Source organism: Oreochromis niloticus, unplaced genomic scaffold, assembly GCF_001858045.2.
Source record: "Oreochromis niloticus isolate F11D_XX unplaced genomic scaffold, O_niloticus_UMD_NMBU tig00007204_pilon, whole genome shotgun sequence".
Lineage (NCBI taxonomy): Eukaryota > Metazoa > Chordata > Actinopteri > Cichliformes > Cichlidae > Oreochromis > Oreochromis niloticus.
This window is the reverse complement of record NW_020328420.1, coordinates 354,207-369,677: the sequence shown is the minus strand read 5'-3', so window position 1 is coordinate 369,677 and position 15,471 is coordinate 354,207. Positions and strand designations below refer to the sequence as shown.

The 15,471-nt window shown below is 42.5% G+C and overlaps 1 protein-coding gene across 1 annotated transcript; it reads left to right on the top strand.

Moving 5' to 3' along the window:
• Positions 1-2,088: 2,088 nt before the first annotated feature.
• On the top strand, positions 2,089-14,900 carry LOC109199721 (leucine-rich repeat LGI family member 2-like). The gene is made up of 4 exons (XM_019355039.2): positions 2,089-2,162; positions 12,158-12,229; positions 12,319-12,467; positions 13,588-14,900. The coding sequence occupies exons 1-4, from the start codon at positions 2,125-2,127 to the stop codon at positions 14,403-14,405; spliced, it is 1,077 nt and encodes a 358-aa protein (XP_019210584.1). The 5' UTR covers positions 2,089-2,124; the 3' UTR covers positions 14,406-14,900.
• The last annotated feature ends 571 nt before the right edge of the window (positions 14,901-15,471 follow it).

The window sequence follows — 15,471 nt, the reverse complement described above, 5'->3', positions numbered from 1 at the left end:
AATTTGAAGTGAAACAACACAAAACACTGCAAACCACAACACAATAAAATATAAATTAATATGCAAAACAAAAAGAAGATGCACGTTCTCTGTCATATAGGCCTGGGATGATTTTTGGGGAGAGTGTTTTCCTGCTTGGAATTGCATACATAGGATTCAGTCCATGAATAAACTTTCTGAATCCTTTAACGTCCACAACTGAAAATAGTTTGAAATCAAGTGCAGTCATTTTTACCCGGTCTTTATCAATTGAGTTCTGTCTTGCTGGGGTCACAGACCTCTGCAAAAACTGTCTAATAGAGCTCTGGGTTGGTTTAGGTGGTTGTGGTGGTATACTGCATGATGCTGTAGATGCAGAAGCAGCAGCAGCAACAGATGCAATAGACACACTGGCATCTTCATTACTATCACACTCAACTGACTGCGTTTTATCTTCCTACTGCACTGATGGGTGGACAGTTCTCAGGTGCCTGTGCAGGCTGTTTGTGGAGCCGGCTCTATATGATAACCTTTTCTTGCAGACTCTACATTCTGCCTATGTATTGTCAATAAAATTGAAATGGATCCAGATTTTGCTTCTTTTTTTGGTGTCACTCATTTTCATTACTATACCTTTCTAATGTGATGATGTTGTCTCTTGGAAAAAAAACAGAAACACGGCTCCAAATAAGGAGCCGGTTCCTGTCGTTCAGTTCAAAATACGGATCTAAGAGCCGTTTTGTTCACTATCGACACATCAATAACGTGAAGATTCATCAGCCAGATTAAGTGTTTACTGAAAATTGACAGTGAGAGTGGATATCATCATCATCACAATTCTAATCAATCCTCTATACACAGAGAAGCATAAACACACTCGACTATCATTAATCAAATATAACACGCATTTACAAACACGATTTGTAATTGTAACACTTTTACCACCGGCTCGTGTAATAAAACCCACCTTATGCCTTCGGGTGAAGTCTTAACCCTGGTTAAACATTCTGTGATAAAAGATACATCTCGGAAAATAAATATCAGTCTAGGGTAACGTATGATTCTCACGTCTAAATAATCAATTGGAGGCTATGGGAAATACACTTGGCCTGTAAACGCTTATGTATCTGAATACTTAAATGATAAAACACCATGCAATAAAACCAACACAAGATCTCAGTTTAGAAAATGTATTAAACATTTGCAAGAAACTCACATTCAACCCCCCCCCCCTTTTTTTGAAGAAGAAGAACGAATATAGAAAATAAAATAGAACCCCGGGGGATATGTTTTAGTCTTTCTCTTCTCAACTGTCTAGTTTTATTTTGAGTGCACTCTTAGTCTATTTTTTTTTGTTGGCGCGCTTTAGTTGGAGCTCTTTTTAATAACGATACCTCCGTGTATCCGTGAAGTCTTGGCCGCATCCGATGAAAGACTCGCTCGTTGCGGTAGCAACCGTCTCCGCTCGCAGCAGCTAGCAACGAAACTCCGGTTCCCTCGGTAGTAGCGCATCGTCCTCCGTCAACGACTCTCTCCCGAGACGACTCTCAAAACTCCCTCTGTCCGCTCAGGCGGTATCTCCTTCGGCAAGGACCGTGGCGTTAGCCTAGCTCCGGCTAGCTAACGTAACCAAACTTGCCTCGTGTTCACCCAGCACAAATGGATACGGAAAGTCCAACTCAAACGCTCCAAATAGTTACCGGAAAGTCCACAGTCTGTTGCTTTGTTGTTGCTGAACAACCATGAGTCTGAGTCTGTGGTCTGGGAGAGAGTCCTGTAACTCTCTGTCTGCAAAATACAGTATATAATGACCAATGCTGGGCAATTAATTATATAGTTACTACTTCAAAAAAGTAACTCAGTTTGGCAAACAACAAAGTTTTTTGCAGCTATTTATTTTTTTTAATGCAGCCAAGGCGTTTTTAAATAAACATTTCAAACTATTTACAGAACAATCAGCTGTTCTGCATCAAATCTGATGCCACACAAATTATTTGTGCCACTCCAAAAAATAATTTCTGTCCACTATGAGATAAAGGAGAACAACAGCCTGATCATTCATCCCAACAGCAGTTAGACTCTATAACTCCTCCATCACAATGTCATAAGTCACTGGACACTGTGAACATCCACGGTCACCACTTCATGCATAATGGACCTTCCATGTGTATGGACATGTGCAGGTATATATGTATGTATATGTATACATATGTATATTTAGTGTGTACATGTGTGTGTGTACATGTCTATAAATAGGAATAGTAGTAGTGGTACAATAGCTATATCAAGCGAAATAGTTTATGTCTTCCATATTTCCAACCATATCCATAATCACATACTGTGTATGCTACCATTGTATATAGTGTATTATACTGTGTGTGCTACCATTGTATATAGTGTATTATCTTACTTTTTTCATTGATTGTACTTATTTGTATTTTTTTTGTATTTCCTTCTGATATCTGTACCTGAGCTGAGGTGACGCAAAAATTTCCCCGTCGTGGGATCAATAAAGTCTTATCTTATCTTATCTCTCTCTGATACCTGCAGGCCTGACAACAGGAGATGTATCACTCCTGTAACACCTGGAACATTCAGCAGCCGCCTCAATGTTCTGACACACCAACAAAACTATTGACTACACTACACACTAACTACACAAGATTTGCGCTAAACGTCTCAAATCTCTCACATCTCAGAACACCGCCGTCACTCCTAAACTTCCCCCGTTTCTTAACAACTAGATGCCACGTTGCCATATCATTTTTTGATTGGTCGACACGGTACTTTTTTCGACCAATAGGAAAGGGTGGGGGGTTTTTTGGTGTTGTTTTTGCTCACAGGCGGAGAGTGCTTTCGAGCGGTTTCCTTATAACACGCCGTTTTTACCGTTTCTTCCTGCAGTAAATATAAACAACGATAGTATTCAGGAAGAAAACCAAACATTGCATATATTTTTTATCATAACTCTGATTTTACGTGGCCTATCTACACAATTTAAAAACTGGTATAAAGTCCACACTTTTTCCGTCAATTGTTCCGTCTGTCCTGCTCACATCTCCAATGGTTGTACACGTTGTCATTAATGTGGCTTCACTGCACGTCAGCCACGCCGCTTTGCTAGCTAAAACACCGGTGTCGGCACATAGGACGCTGTCATAGCCTGTCAACGACGTTGATTGGCTGCGTGTATACGAATGTGAATCGCATTATTGGCTGGACTATAGGATAAGGTGGCATCGTTCTAATCCCATACAGGAGCAGCCAGTCACTTACTGACTAACACTGCAAAACAGAATTCTTAAAGTTTTAATTTTAATTTCAATTCAGGTTAGATTTTTTTTGTGCGCAACGCAGATTTTCTGTGCGCAGAGACCGTGCCAGCAGTGCGCAATTGCGCACGTGCGCAGCTTAGAGGGAACATTGATGAAGACTCTTAAAGCACGGACAAGGGTTAAAACCTTTTGTTTTACCATTTGTGAGGTAAAACTGTGGAACAGTTTTCCTGTGGACCTACAGCAATGTTCAAGCATTAGTCAGTTCACAAAGATGTTTCAAAAACTGCTTTTGGAAGAAAATGAAAGTAATAAAGTTGTAGACTTTTAGTCAAGACTGCCTAAACCAAGACCAAGACAATACCAAGATTAGAGGGTATCGAGACCAAGACAAGACAAGACCAAGACCAAGACAGAGACAAAAAGGTCTTTAAACTGCAGCCAGATGCTGCTTTGTTTATAGGTGTCAGGCATATTTATGTGTTTTTGCGATGCACTCGCACAGCCCTCCTCACCGCTGTCTACTGTCTCACTCACTTACTGAGAGGACAGACGCACGCTCCACTTGACTGCAAAGCAGATAATGCTATTAGAAATTGAAATAAAGTAGAAAAACTTACTTTTTGGCATACAAATTACTTTTTTTCGTGTTATATTGTCTGTGTTTGACAAAATGTGCTGATTTTTCACATGTGATAGCAGAACTGAATTGGGCATGCACAGGATGAGTCGCATCATTTGAAACTTAGCCCTGATCCGAGAAATTGGAAGTGTTACAACTGACCCACGTTACAACTATCCCGGTCTCCCCTATTATGTCTGTGTTAAATATACAAGTTGTGGCCATTTTCACAAGATTTGATTGTTTAAAATTCACATGGACAAAGTAAGGATTCTGGGGGACATGAGGTGTGCTCCAGCAAATATTTCCTCTGTGGTCCCATTAAAGATGGATTTAAACATGAAGAGTGTGAGATGACAAAAGCAAAGACATTCTGTACTTAATCAGAAGTACAGATATTAGTGGCAAAACCACTCCAGTAAAAGTAACTCTTTGGAGGATTTTTCTACCAGCTATTTTTGTGCAAAGCTAATTGAACCTTATGCTATATTAATGTATCATTAAAGTAACATTAATACAGGGAGTGCAGAATTATTAGGCAAGTTGTATTTTTGAGCAATAATTTTATTATTGAACAACAACCATGTTCTCAATGAACCCAAAAAACTCATTAATATCAAAGGTGAATGTTTTTGGAAGTAGTTTTTAGTTTGTTTATAGTTTGAGCTATTTTAGGGGGATATCTGTGTGTGCAGGTGACTATTACTGTGCATAATTATTAGGCAACTTAACAAAAAACAAATATATACCCATTTCAATTATTTATTTTTACCAGTGAAACCAATATAACATCTCCACATTCACAAATATACATTTCTGACATTCAAAAACAAAACAAAAACAAATCAGCGACCAATATAGCCACCTTTCTTTGCAAGGACACTCAAAAGCCTGCCATCCATGGATTCTCTCAGTGTTTTGATCGGTTCACCATCAACATTGCGTGCAGCAGCAACCACAGCCTCCCAGACACTGTTCAGAGAGGTGTACTGTTTTCCCTCCTTGTAAATCTCACATTTGATGATGGACCACAGGTTCTCAATGGGGTTCAGATCAGGTGAACAAGGAGGCCATGTCATTAGTTTTTCTTCTTTTATACCCTTTCTTGCCAGCCACGCTGTGGAGTACTTGGACGCGTGTGATGGAGCATTGTCCTGCATGAAAATCATGTTTTTCTTGAAGGATGCAGACTTCTTCCTGTACCACTGCTTGAAGAAGGTGTCTTCCAGAAACTGGCAGTAGGACTGGGAGTTGAGCTTGACTCCATCCTCAACCCGAAAAGGCCCCACAAGCTCATCTTTGACGATACCAGCCCAAACCAGTACTCCACCTCCACCTTGCTGGCGTCTGAGTCGGACTGGAGCTCTCTGCCCTTTACCAATCCAGCCACGGGCCCATCCATCTGGCCCATCAAGACTCACTCTCATTTCATCAGTCCATAAAACCTTAGAAAAATCAGTCTTGAGATATTTCTTGGCCCAGTCTTGACGTTTCAGCTTGTGTGTTTTCTTGGCCCAGTCTTGACGTTTCAGTTTGTGTGTCTTGTTCAGTGGTGGTCGTCTTTCAGCCTTTCTTACCTTGGCCATGTCTCTGAGTATCGCACACCTTGTGCTTTTGGGCACTCCAGTGATGTTGCAGCTCTGAAATATGGCCAAACTGGTGGCAAGTGGCATCTTGGCAGCTGCACGCTTGACTTTTCTCAGTTCATGGGCAGTTATTTTGCACCTTGGTTTTTCCACACGCTTCTTGCGACCCTGTTGACTATTTTGAATGAAACGCTTGATTGTTCGATGATCACGCTTCAGAAGCTTTGCAATTTTAAGACTGCTGCATCCCTCTGCAAGATATCTCACTATTTTTGACTTTTCTGAGCCTGTCAAGTCCTTCTTTTGACCCATTTTGCCAAAGGAAAGGAAGTTGCCTAATAATTATGCACACCTGATATAGGGTGTTGATGTCATTAGACCACACCCCTTCTCATTACAGAGATGCACATCACCTAATATGCTTAATTGGTAGTAGGCTTTCAAGCCTATACAGCTTGGAGTAAGACAACATGCATGAAGAGGATGATGTGGACAAAATACTCATTTGCCTAATAATTCTGCACTCCCTGTACATAAGAAAATGACCTTTACTTCTTTAAATTTTAATTTTCATAAATATACTCAGCTTGAATCAGTTTGGTAGAACATGAGCAGAGAAAAAGACGAAAGATTTTAAAATATCTCTACATTGTAGAGAGCAGAGGTGTGGACTCGAGTCACATGACTTGGACTCGAGTCAGACTCGAGTCATTAATTTTATGACTTTAGACTTGACTTGAAAAAAGGTTGTAAGACTTGTGACTTGACTTGGACTTTTACACCAGTGACTTGGGACTTGAATTGGACTTGAACCTGTTTACTTGAAAAGACTTGATATTTTACCCAAATCTAAAATTTAACATACATATTATATAAAAAGTGCGGACCATTAATTCACTTTATTCATTCATTCATTCTTACCACACACCGTATGTATGTGAGCGTGGGCTGTAGCACAGCCAATCAAATTAACCAGATTTGAAAAAAACAAGAACAAAAACGCTCGAGCCAAAAATGCTTCCAAGAGTAATTTCTTTCGGGTACATAAACTACGAAGTAGTCAACAAAAAACGAAATGCAATATGCAAAACATGCAAGAAGAGAATCACAGACGGAGATGGAACAACTTCCAACTTTATCCGACATTTAAAGTTGCATAAAGAACGGTAGGTGGTGCTTTTTTTTTTTTTTTTTTTGCTACGATGAGACAGCTGACTTAGCTAACTTCATCTTATTAGCAAATGTTCTTCGGGCTACGTTGATGATACTGTTTGGCTTTAACAGGTATGATATGTTTGTCATGCTATTTTAAATCCCGTCCTGCAAGCGCATCCAAGAATAACATGCAACTTGTTAGCTCAGAATTGTCGGTGAATGGTGAGCAGGGTCCGTTTCAGAAAGTGGGTTCTGTAGCTGTACTCAGTCTCTCTCCGTCTCCTCCCCATCATTAACCCCGTAGATTTAACCCAGTTTAGACTGACATATTTATTTTACCATCACATCACAATTCAAAATCACTGTGTTTAATTTGCAATTAGTGTATGGTCGTGTTTAACTTTTGCATGTCTGAGCCGGGAAAATTTTTTTTTTGGTTAGAAAATCTGGCCCACCTTAGTGTGTAATTGAGTAGTCCTGCAATACATGGCCTTTTTCTTCTGTCATTTATGTCAATACATCAAATAAAATACTTTGATCTTATATTATTAGCTGTTGTTTATTTGCAAAGGTTATTCTCAACAGGGATGCTAGACAAAAACGGCGTTTTCTACAGACAGCCTAGCATACGCTCTCCACTTGCCAGTGAAAAAAGAAAAAGAAAAAACACCCCTTCCCTATTGGTGTTAGAGTTTACCATGTCAGCCAATCAAAAAAACGATAAGGCAACATGTGACATTTGGTTGTTTAGGGAGAAGGGGAAGTTTTTAGGAGTGACACCCGCAACGGAAAAGTCAAAGTCAAAGTCAACTTTATTTGTCTATTCTACCACATGTACAGGACATACGGAGAATAGAAATTTCGTTACTCTCAAACCCTCAATGAATACCAAATGAACACTTAGATATAAGAGAGTGGTTAAAAAGAATGCAAGTAAAATAATTAAAAAAAAGTTAAAATTTAAATAGATACAATACAGTTTTCCGTATAACAAGAAAGCTATACAATATACAATATACAATATTCAAGTAAGGGTAAATGACATTAAGTGTAAACCAGGCAGAGTAGTGCAAATAGGCAACTAGTGCAAATTTTTAGTAATGTACGGTAAGAGATAATGTAACAACAAAGACTTATGAGATAATGGCAGTCCAATGCTCCACAAGGTGACTGGTAACTAGTGCAGGCCAGTGAGTGAGTCAGAGAGTGTGTGTGTGTGTGTGTGTGTGTGTGTGTGTGTGTGTGTGTGTGTGTGTGTGTGTACAGAATTCAGTGAAACCGTCGAGGAGAAGAGGGGAGAGGGGGCAGAGTCGGGAGGGAGTTAAGCTTCCTGACAGCCTGATGGATGAAGCTGTCCTTCAGTCTGCTGGTCCTGGCCTGGAGACTCCGCAGTCTCCTCCCTGACGGCAGCAGCTTGAAGAAGCTTTGCATTGGATGCGTGGGATCAGCCGCTATGCAAAGGGCTTTTTTAGTAAGACGGGTGCTGTAAATGTCCTGGAGGGAAGGGAGAGAGATACCAATGATCCTCTCTGCAGCTCTCACTATGCGTTGGAGGGTTCTATGACAGGACGCATTGCAGGCTCCGAACCACACAGTGATGCAGCTCGACAGGATGCTCTCGATGGTGCCTCTGTAAAAGTGTACATGATGGGGGCTGGTGCTCCTGCTCTTCTTAGTTTGCGGAGAAAGAAGAGACGCTGCTGTGATTTCTTGGCCAGTGCTGTGGTGTTGTACGTCCAGGAGAGATCCTCTGTAATGTGCACACCCAAGAACTTAGTGCTGCTCACTCTCTCCACAGACACTCCGTCAATGGTCAGAGGAGCATGTTTGGTGTGCATTCTCCTGAAGTCCACAACAATCTCCTTCGTCTTCTCCACATTCAAAGAGAGATTGTTGTCAACACACCACGTGGCCAGGCGTCTCACCTCCTTCTGTAGTCGGTCTCATCCCTGTTGCTAATGAGACCCACCACCGTTGTGTCATCCGTAAACTTGATGAAGAGGTTGGAGCTGTATAATGGAGTGCAGTCATGGGTCAGCAGAGTGAAGAGGAGGGGCTCAACACACATCCCTGCGGGGCCCCGTGTTTAAAATGATGGTACTGGATGTATTACTGCCGACCCGTACTGCCTGAGGTCTTCCGGTGAGGAAATCTAACAGCCAGTTGCACAGTGAGGTGTTGAACCCCAACTGGACCAGCTTTTGAGTGAGCTGTTGGGGGATTATAGTGTTGAATGCTGAACTAAAATCTAAGAACAGCATTCGAACATATGAATCTTTTTTGTCCAGGTGTGTGAGTGCTGAGTGGAGTGCAGTGGAAATGGCATCATCGGTTGAGCGGTTGGGCCGATACGCAAACTGGAAGGGATCCAGGGAGGGGGCAGGACAGTCTTGATATGTTGCATGACTAGTCGTTCGAAGCACTTCATCAGGATGGGAGTGAGTGCAACAGGACGATAGTCATTAAAGCCGGAGGGAGATGACTTTTTTGGAACCGGAATGATTATGGTAGCTTTAAAACATGTGGGGACGACAGCCTGGATGAGTGATATGTTGAAGATGTCTGTGAAGACATCAGTGAGTTCCACTGCACAGTCTCTCAGTACACGACCAGGAATGTTGTCAGGACCCGGGGCTTTACGTGCATTGATCCTGCTGAGGGATCTCCTCACGCTGTGCGGGGACAGAGTCATCACCTGGTCACCAGGAGGGGGTGGAATCTTCTGTGCGGTGGTACTGTTTTGGACTTCAAAGCGAGCAAAGAAAGTGTTCAGCTCGTTCAGCATAGGGATAGTGCTATCACAGGTCCGTGGTGGGGGCTTATAATCTGTGATGGTCTGAATGCCCCGCCATAGGCTCCGTGAGTCTCTGCTGTCTTTGAAGTGATGAGATATTTTCCTGGAGTACTGTCTCTTAGCTTCTCTGATGCCACGGGAAAGGTTGGCCCTAGCTGTCCTCAGGCTCGCCTCGTCTCCATCTCTGAAGGCAGCATTCCGAGCTTTCAGCAGCCTGTAGACCTCTCCTGTCATCCATGGTTTTTGATTAGCCCGGAACGTTATGGTTTTCGTGACTGTTACATCCTCAATACACTTATTGATGTAGGCAGTAACAGTCTCTGCGTACTCCTGAAGGTCAATGGTGTTGTTATAGGTGGCAGCCTGCTTAAACATGTTCCAGTCTGTGGTGTTAAAGCAGTCCTGTAAGGCCTCTGAAGACCCTTCTGGCCACACCTGTATCCGCTTACGAACTGGTTTGGAGACTTTAACAAGCGGTCTGTAAGCAGGCACTAGCATGACCGTAATATGGTCTGAGGCGGCAAGGTGGGGGAGGGGAAAAGCTTTGTAAGCTCCTCTCTGGGTGGTGTAAACAAAGTCCAGTGTGTTATTTCCCCTTGTTGGAAAGTCTATGTGTTGTTGTATTTTTGGAAACACGCACTTTAAGTCTGCATGATTGAAATCCCCAGCTAAGATGAGAAAAGCATCAGGATGGGCTGTCTGCTGCTCACTGATGTGCTGGTACAGTTCATTCAGTGCCTCACTCCTGTTGTTGACATTGGAGGAGGGAGGGATGTACACAGCGCACAGTAATATGGCTGTATATTCCCTCGGTAGATAGAATGGCCGGCACTTAATAACCATAATCTCCAGCACTGGTGAGCAGTGTTTGCAGACCGCAACAGCATCGCGACACCAGGCATCATTGATGTAAACACAAAGTCCTCCCCCGCGGGTCTTACCTCCCGCGACGATGACTCTGTCAGCACGGTAGCATGTTAGCTGGTCGAGCTGAATGGCGCGGTCCGGGACACTGTCGCTGAGCCATGTTTCCGTGAACACAAAAGCACAGCAGCCCTTTACATTCCTTTGAGATGAACGTAGCAGTCGGATGTCGTCCAATTTATTTTCTAGCGAGCGTACGTTGGCCAGAACGATAGAGGGGATGGCGGGTTTGTGTGGGCTAGCCGCTAGCCTAGCTCGGATGCCACCACGCTTACCCCTCTTCTGCTTCCTCTCACACCGCTTGAGGCGCCTCCATTGTGGACGAAGTATAGGAGTGGGGGTCGGTGATTGGGTAGGCCTATGGAGCAGACCCAGTTCTTTCAACTCCTCGGTGACCACAGAGTTTAACTTAAAAAGTTTGTTTCTGCCGATGTCGAGAAGAAGTGTTCGGGCATATCCTTGCTTACAAAAACACTGCATTTTAGACGGGAGAGAGAGAAGCCGCTGCGTGTGTACGCGCCGCTGGATTGCCAGCGGGCGAGCGAAAGAAAGAGAGAGAGAGAGTTTTCATATGTGAGACATTAGTGACGTTTAGCGTGTTTGGAGGCTGTAGTTAGTTTGTTGTGTAGTTATTGTTTTGTATTGTGTGTCGGTTAGACTGCTGAATTTCATATTTGATCTAAAAAAGCTGTCAAAGGCAGATTCCAGTGTAAACGCTGTCTCCACATAGAAAACTGGACTGTTGCACCTCCAGTTGTCAGACCTGCAGGGTTTAGGCCTGTGGTGTTCTCCTCTGTCTTATACTGAAAACAAACTACATTTTTTGGACTGGCACAAATAATTTGTGTGCCTTCTTATTTGATGCAGCACACCTGATTGTTCTGTAAATAGATTTAAATGGTTATATAAAAAACGCCTGAGGCCTTGGCTGCATTTTTAGGTAAATAGTACCAGATAACTTTGTTGTTTGCAAAACTTGTGCATAATTTTTAGAAATGTACAATTTCTATTTGCATTTCAAGTTATGAAAATGATTCGTTAAACATGTAAAAAAATATAACTTTTTTCTACTCGGATTCTGAATTTTTTGTCTGAATTTAGATCAACTGTGCTAATATAGTATACCAAAATGAAAAAAATAACTCAAATTTCAGATATTTGAGGTTGTGCTGTAAATAATGATACCAAACAAGGCAAGAAAAACATATTTTAAAAGTGAAATATAGAAGTAAAATCAAAAGTAGTCAAGAACGGCCAATTATACCCGGGACCCCAGAGGGTTAAAAAAAAGACTTGAAAGGACTTGAAATTCAAAGTTTCGGACTTGGGACTTGACTTGAAAGTTGTCTGTCTTGACTTACGACTTGACTCTGACTTGCTTGACTTTACTTGAGACTTGACTTGTGACTTGAGGATAAAGACTTGGGACTTACTTGAGACTTGCAAAACAATGACTTGGTCCCACCTCTGGTAGAGAGCGACTCTAAACAGAAAATGAGTAAGGAACGGGTTAAAGTGGGATTCAGCAGGTGGGGGAACTCTAAAATTGGTTGTAGTGGCTCAACAAGAGGTTAAGAATCGCAATTTCTATTCAAAGCTTCAGTAAATTTTCTTTGTGTACAGGCTGTGATCAGCTGATCTGGGCTGCTGGTGCTTTCAGGTCCTGATCTGAATTAGACAGGTTTCAAGGATTTCGAGTGCTCAGGCAAAATAGAAAAGTGCTGTACAAGAACCAGTCCATTTACCATTTGGTTTACTAGCTGGCAAAATGTTGAAATTGATCAAAAAATATACTTTTCTTTTTCTTCTTGTTGATCCATAGATTCATTGAGAGTAACAAACTAGAGACTACATCCAAATATGCCTTCAGAGGACTCAGGGACCTGACTCACTTGTATGTTCCAGTGACTGAAATACAACTGTTATCTGTTATACATGATTTAATGATGTCTCTTTTTCATAATCAACTGCATTTGTTTCCAGGTCTGTGGCCTCAGAATCGTTGTCTGTTGACACATTCAGCTATAAGAATGATGTCTATGTGGCCATTTCTGCTCCCAGCACAGAGAGCTGTATGATTTTCCAGTGGGACCACATAGAAATGAACTTCAGGACTTATGATAACATCACAGGTAAATTTTGATTTCGACTTTTGCAGGAAATGTGTCCTAACCTACGAGATAACTGGAAACCCCTCTTGATCCTGCAGCGCAACCTTCTAACCATTTAAGTCCTTGCAGGCTGTGTCGACCCAACGTGTAGTTACATCTCTAACCCACATAGCAAGCAGGTCTGGCCAAGATCTGGTATCAAGCCGGCACTGCTGGCTGACTTCTGGCATGATAAGACGTATGCCATCCAGATATGGGCCAGGCCTGGTATAGATGGCACTGTCTATGTGATGGCATGCCATATCTTGCTCGATTGTGGTTTGGGTCATGTGGCCCAGGCTCATAGAAAACAGGTTTTCCCCTGATCCGGCATCAAGCTGGCACTTCTGACTGACTGGTGTCATGGCAGGGTATATGTCAACCAGATGTGGGCCAGGTCTGGCAATGATGGCACTGTTTATGTTCCTATTTTCCTATTTTAGTTGGAAGACCCAAGTGCCATGTTGATATACTATACTGCTATGGTAGCCAATGTTTCAAATTCAGGTATGACTTTGGGAAAGGAAATGCGCTGTAAAAGAATCAGTTCATTCACTGTCTGAACAGAGGTTCGTAATGTTACTTTTGCACTATTTATGTTCCGGCACATGTTGTTATTACATGGCTTGATTAAGGTACACATTTGGCTGACATCTGGGCCAGCACAGGGTCAGCTGTGTGTCTGCGACTGGCCCGTGGCTGCACACAACTTACACATGGCCACATACTGCAAAGAATGACGGTCCTTTGGTGCCAGAGATGGGCTAGCACAGACCACCAGTGTGTCTGCAACTGGCCTTGTGCTGGCCCATGTCTGGGCCTCCTCTGGCAAACCTGATCTGGGCCACCAAAGGGCCGTCAGTCTTTGCGGTATGTGGGCCATGTGTAAGCACATTGTGTTGGCCAGATCTGGGCCATACCAATTTTGCTATGTGGGCAGGAGGTGCATGTCAGGTTACGTGGAAGGTTGGGTGAAGGGTTAAAGGGAGTTTCCAGTGACACTGTAAGTTAGGAAGTCTAAATCACACATTAGGCTAACAAACACTCCCAGAATGCTCCCAGTTTCATTCTCACGCGATTCATGTGTTTCTCTGCCCTTTAGGTCAGTCCATTGTGGGGTGCAAATCTGTCATCATCAAATATGAGGTGTTTGTCATTGTGGCTCAGCTGTTTGGTGGTTCCCACATTTACAAGTTTGATGACGACCAAAGCAGGTTCAATAAGTTCCAGGATATCGAAGTGTCCAAGATCTCTAAGCCCAATGATATTGAGGCCTTCCAGATTGGCTCTGATTGGTTCTTTGTGATTGCTGACAGCTCAAAAGCTGGCCTCTCCACCCTCTACAAGTGGAATGATAATGGCTTTTATTCGTACCAGTCACTGCACGAGTGGTACCGCGACACGGATGTAGAGTTTCTGGACTTGGATGGGAAAGCTCACCTTATTCTAGCGAGCCGCTCACAGGTTCCAGTGATCTACCAGTGGAGCCGGAGCAACCAGAAGTTCATCCTGCAGGGTGAGATCCCCAACATGGAGGATGTAGTGATTGTGAAACACTTCCGGATCAAGGAGGAGCTCTACCTGGCTATGACGCGGTATATCGGTGATTCCAAAGTTCTGCGTTGGGGCACCAAACAGTTTGCTGAGATCCAAGCTTTGCCCTCTCGAGGCTCCATGATTCTCCAGCCGTTCTCTTTCAAGGAACGTTACTATCTGGCTCTGGGAAGCGACTACACCTTCTCACAGATCTACCTGTGGGATGAGGACAACAAAATCTTTGACCGCTTTAAGGAGGTGTACATCCAAGCCCCACGCTCTTTCACCGTGGTATCTACCGACCGCAGGGACTTTATTTTTTCCTCGAGCTTCAAGGGAAACACGCAGATCTTTGAGCACATCATCATCGACCTGAGCTTGTGAGGGGCTGTGCCTTATCGTCGCGTCTGAAATCAAATGTCTTCCACTTGAAAGACAAATTCAAGAAGGAAGAAAAATTTATAAACTGTTAAATATCCACACCTTCATAGATTTCACTCACAAATTAGAGCTGGGTCAAGATATATTGTGACTATTTCTGAATGGCCTTGCAATCATGGATCCTCAGACTTTCTGAAGTACTACCCTTTCATAACTACTTCTATTCTCTTAAAAATACCACTGAAGTTCATGATGGGTTAAAAAAGAGACATTTAATTGAATCTATCTGGATTTATCTTTTATTGTTTAATATCTTTCTCTCAGTAGTTTTATGCAGCTATAAAAATACATCAGGACCTGAATGAACGTAACAAATTTATTCTGATTTGCGGTGACTGATGATGGATTGAATGATTTTGCCACCTACCTGTATCCTCATACCCTGTGGTAACGTACAGTACCTTGCCTTGTCAACACTGGGGTCTTTTGTTTGATGGTTACACAGTGCCTCCTTCTGGCCGTGATGAAGTACCACACCCCTCTGCTCTTTCCATTACAGGGAATGTCTAGAAAGCACAAACTTTAATTATCATAGCTGAGATCATAGAGTGTAGCCGTTTGTTGGAAGGTGTCTTTGTAGATGTTGTAGATTATAATGCATAGAGTAGGAAGCAGTGGTTTGTTGTTACAGTTAGTAAAATATCCAGGACTTGACCTTATACAAATTCATTAATGGAGAATCGCCATTTAGATACAACTTCTACATCTGCTGTAATATAATCAGAATCAGAAGAATCAGAATCAGAATCAGAAGAATCAGAATCAGAAAGGGTTTTATTGCCAAATGTTGAGCAGGTTTACAACATTAGGAAATTGCTGCGGTACTTAGTGCAAACATACTGTCATATAACGCTTAAATAGACATAAAAATAAGAATTAAAGAATTAAAAGTGCTAAGTAGATAGATATATACATGGGTGCAGGTGGTGATCAGTGCCAAACATGGAATGATGCAGTGAACACAGTGTAGGGTCATGTGTTAGTGGTGGGAACAGTCATATGGTTATTG

Bases quoted from the DNA above. Each gene is read 5' to 3' on its own strand.
- LOC109199721 (XM_019355039.2), top strand. From the start codon at position 2,125: ATGCATAATGGACCTTCCATGTGTATGGACATGTGCAG. The intron at 12,230-12,318 runs GTATGTTCCAGT...ATTTGTTTCCAG, and splicing joins CTCAGGGACCTGACTCACTT to GTCTGTGGCCTCAGAATCGT. The intron at 12,468-13,587 runs GTAAATTTTGAT...TCTGCCCTTTAG, and splicing joins GACTTATGATAACATCACAG to GTCAGTCCATTGTGGGGTGC.